The sequence below is a fragment of the Mesitornis unicolor genome, unplaced genomic scaffold, assembly GCF_000695765.1.
Source record: "Mesitornis unicolor isolate BGI_N332 unplaced genomic scaffold, ASM69576v1 scaffold38992, whole genome shotgun sequence".
In the NCBI taxonomy this organism is placed as follows: domain Eukaryota; kingdom Metazoa; phylum Chordata; class Aves; order Mesitornithiformes; family Mesitornithidae; genus Mesitornis; species Mesitornis unicolor.
In genome coordinates, this window is record NW_010171909.1 from 44,541 (window position 1) to 48,617 (window position 4,077).

At 36.9% G+C, this 4,077-nt stretch overlaps 1 protein-coding gene across 1 annotated transcript in view; it reads right to left on the reverse strand.

The window, feature by feature from the left end:
* Positions 1-3,610, reverse strand: part of BRCA1 (breast cancer 1, early onset) — a 20,185-nt gene extending 16,575 nt beyond the window's left edge. Inside the window, exons 1-5 of the mRNA XM_010180197.1 lie at positions 3,531-3,610; positions 2,632-2,685; positions 2,219-2,299; positions 1,696-1,784; positions 682-827 (exon numbers count right to left, since the gene is read on the reverse strand). Coding sequence (XP_010178499.1) covers positions 682-827; positions 1,696-1,784; positions 2,219-2,299; positions 2,632-2,685; positions 3,531-3,610 — 450 coding nt within the window. The remainder of the gene's footprint in view (positions 1-681; positions 828-1,695; positions 1,785-2,218; positions 2,300-2,631; positions 2,686-3,530) is intronic.
* Positions 3,611-4,077: the final 467 nt, after the last annotated feature.

Below are 4,077 nucleotides of genomic sequence, written 5' to 3' on the forward strand. Positions count from 1 at the left end.
CTGCTGACAGGAGAATAGAAAGGAATAGCTATTTATAACGGTAGGCTACGACCAAAAAACAAGTAATTATTTAAATGACAGCAGGGGGAGCTGATATATATGAATTAAGTATTTAAATCAGCAGCCTCTATACAAAAATCCAATACAAGCAATTTATCATACTGATATCAGTAATGGAAAGGGTTGATTGAAACAGTTATCATGCATTTAACAGGTCAAATCATTAGCAGTTTTATCTTACTTCACATTCTATTCAGCGTTGAGCAGATGAGACAAGCAGCAATATACCATGAACAAACTCATACGCACAGCAATCACCCCAACTTGGGTTAAGAATTCTTACAACATATTCAGTCTTACTACTAGAAAAGTAAAAAGCCTACCCATAGTTAGACAGCCTCAGATAACAAGCAGTGTGAAAAAGCTTTCAATCCTAGTTCCATTAACAGAATATATTATGACAACAGTATCTTGAAGTTGAGGTCATGTAAAGCAAACAACTTTTTAATGTAGGTTAGGAAGACAAAAATATTTAGATGCCTGTTTCCAGAAAAATATTCATGTCAAACAGTGGTCTGCAAGCAAGCCAAAATATATTCCATTCATTTATGTATATGCATGCGTACGCATTCCAAATAAAACACTACATTATCCACAAAAATAAATCGCAGAAAAAAATACCAAGATGCAGTTTTCTTGTCCATTTTCTTCAGCATATTTTTTCCTATTTCTGAAGCCTTTACTTTGGATGACAGAATTTTCTTTACACAGGAACTCAGCCGCAGTGGCTTCTGTGGATGTTTTAGGAAAGTGATGGCTGTTTAAAACTGAAAAATGTCAATAGGAAAAAAAGCAAAAATATTTTCTTACTCTGAGCATGACACCAAGTATTATATATTAATAAAATAGCCTTGCATAGACCCTATGCAACTAGTACATATACAGCTAAAATACGAGTATCGGAAAAATCTGATTGAATTATAAGTCTGATTGCCCTTTATGAGCACTTTCCAAATATTAATTTTAAACTTGGTCTTGCCAACAAATTTTCCCAACCAATTTTACTTACATGAATAATCTAGCAAGAACAGGATCTAATATTGGTGATTTTAGAATGGGGTGCACAAGTTGAAAAGAATTTGAAAAGAGTCATTTTCATAGCGCAATATACTAAGGAAAAAACCCACAAAACCCACTTACCACCACCTGCCTCCAACAACAATATCTTGTTTCCCAAGAGAAACAAGCATGTATCTGATTTGCCAATACCCTTCACAAGACACCGAGCACTAGAAAGCATCCGAATGGGACAAGTTAACATACACTGTTACAGCACTTGCTATTTCAGGTTCTAAGGCTAAGAAGACAAAGCTGCAAGGTTGGGCATAATTGAGAGCAGGACTTTGCCACACAATTATGGATTAAAGATTGATACATATTTCAGGAACCAAAAATAAGATTGGTTGGAGTCATCAAATGCACAATAAAAACCCTTAAGACCGTTCAAGAGGTTATTGTATGGAGACCTCGGGAACTTAATGAACATTATGCTTCTCCATCCAAGAAAATACTTCTGCTAAATCTTCTCATACTGAGTACTGCACAGTAAATGAGATATAATGTAAATAATTACTGTACAAATGTCAAAATCTTACTAAAAAAAAGTGTGGGGGGATATATGTTTACAGCACTTACACTTTACTCCAGTATCAAGCTCAAATGCACGGATAACTTCCAAGAATCCTTCAATTAGTTGCTTAAATCTGGAATTTTCTTTCAGGCTTCTGAAATAACATCACATCCATTGTTTTATGACAAAGGAGTAAAACTCCAAAGTGGAAGACAAGATAATGAAAAATTGTTGCCAAGAAACATCATTGCAATATCCCAAAATAACCACTACTATGGCAGTTAAAACCATCGCAAAAGTGAAAATTTCATAGGTTTAGCACAGAAACTCGTTGTAACGACTGAACAATAATACAGTCCATACTTGATAGCACAAGCATTTGTTAAGAATGGTGTCTTCACCTACAGTAGCTTGAAAAAAGCTTATACTGTGGTAAGGTGCTGAAGAGTTACTGCTTAGAAGCTGGCAATTTACTCAGTAACCACCTTTTCTTGTTTATTTCACTGCTAGGACATGTTAAGACAATGATTAACTTTTCCTTAGAGTTCAAACGTCTCCTCCTCAAGCCCACTTGCAAAGATGCATTACCTCTTGGTGACGTCAGTCTTACACAGAGGGCACTGGACCACACCTTTTTTCTTTTCGCTGAGGAGTTTGAACATACAGAACCTAGGAAAAAAGAATAATCACAATAATAACAAAAGGGAAGATTTTATTGTCTTTGAAACTGAGCCTTGGCCTGCACCACTTAGTGGAAATCCCTCATTATCAAGTTGAATACCAGTATTATTGTTCTAGTGTTAAATAAAAAAATTAATCAATCCCCTTTGACACATTATGAAACTGCAGCTATTTCTTATTCAGAATTGAATTTCCCCCCAAAATAGCTACACACTAAGTTAGCCAGCAAAACACAGTATACTACATTAGCACTAAAGCAGCGTACATGGAGAATAAGAACAGATTGACTGAGCATCACAATTACAAGTTTGCAAACCTACCTGCAGAATATGTGATCACATTTTGTTGACACTGGCTCTTCTACCACATCCAAGCTACCAAAAGAAAAATGAAAGAAAACAAGGACACAGAAATTACATATAAAATAGGAACAACAAAACAAGATGCAGAAATACACTCACTTTGTGAGAACCACATACAGTAACAAATAATCATTATGTGATATACATGTTTGGTAACACTGCACAGACTTTGCCTCTGACAAAAAGAGAGGCATTTTCTGGACACACCACTTCAGCAGGGCAGGAAACATGGTGTTAGAACACTGTCTTAGTTTTTAATGCTGAGTAAAGGACAGTGCAGTTTTGCTAAGTTCTTGTCTACCCAATGTGAAAATTAACATTTAACTTCATAGTAGAGCTTTCAGGAAAGCTCTAACAAATCCACTTGTTCAGCTCACTTTAAAATATAGTCTACCTTGAATACATGCTAAAACAAAAATACTTTTAAAATACTGCTCTAATTTAGGCATACATTGTGTTACAAACCCTAGTTACAGAAGAAAGATTTCACAAGCTTCATAGATTGTATATGCCTCCCCGTGATTGTGTTCTGTCTACAACCTAGCAGGATGTAAAAATGTTTATCTACCCCAATCAGATACATTTTTTTCCTGACTGGATAGAGGGCTGACACGTTTAGGTTGTAATAGAAAACTAATACTTACTAGAACATAAAAGAGCAAAACACAGGTTCTATCTTGCAGTTCTCATGTGAGCCTTACAAAGCATCAATACATTTAGCCTTACAATACAATTATTTTTTATTTCTAATAAACCATATGTCTGACAAAGCGTTTGAAAAGAAAGTAAAAGAGAGGGAGGAAAACAAGACTCATTAATTATACTAACATAGAGCTCACATTATTCTCCCACCATACCATATCGGGCACTCCAAGTTCTTCTGCATAGCTGAAAGCACATTTTGTACATCTCCAACAGGAATCACTGAGAAGTCCATCCTTCACATCCAGAAACACTCTACAAAAAAAAGAAACAGTTTTTTCTGACCTGTTGCATCCTGTAACCATGTTTTCTCCTATATGACTTTTCTATAATATGCTGAACAGCACCGAATACTCAGCTACCATTTCTTGAGTGAGGCTTCACAGCATCAGCAAAGTTCTTACGCTGAGCATTTCCAGTTAAAACCTGTCGAGTCTCTGGTAGCCAAGGGGGAAAACTGAAAGGGTTTACATTCTGCACAAACTCTGCAAGGGCACACAGAAGCGTAGCAACGGGGGAAAAAAAGAGCTTCCTAGGAGTAAAAGGATGTAACGGGGAGAGCAGGCGTGCTCAGGTGAAGGACGCCGGGACCCACACACAAACCAGAACAGGCAAGGCCCCGCAGTACGTACCGCCAATCCCGACAGTAAAGAGAAGCCGCTTAGCCTTTATGCGGCGGCAGCTCGGGAGCAGGAACAGACC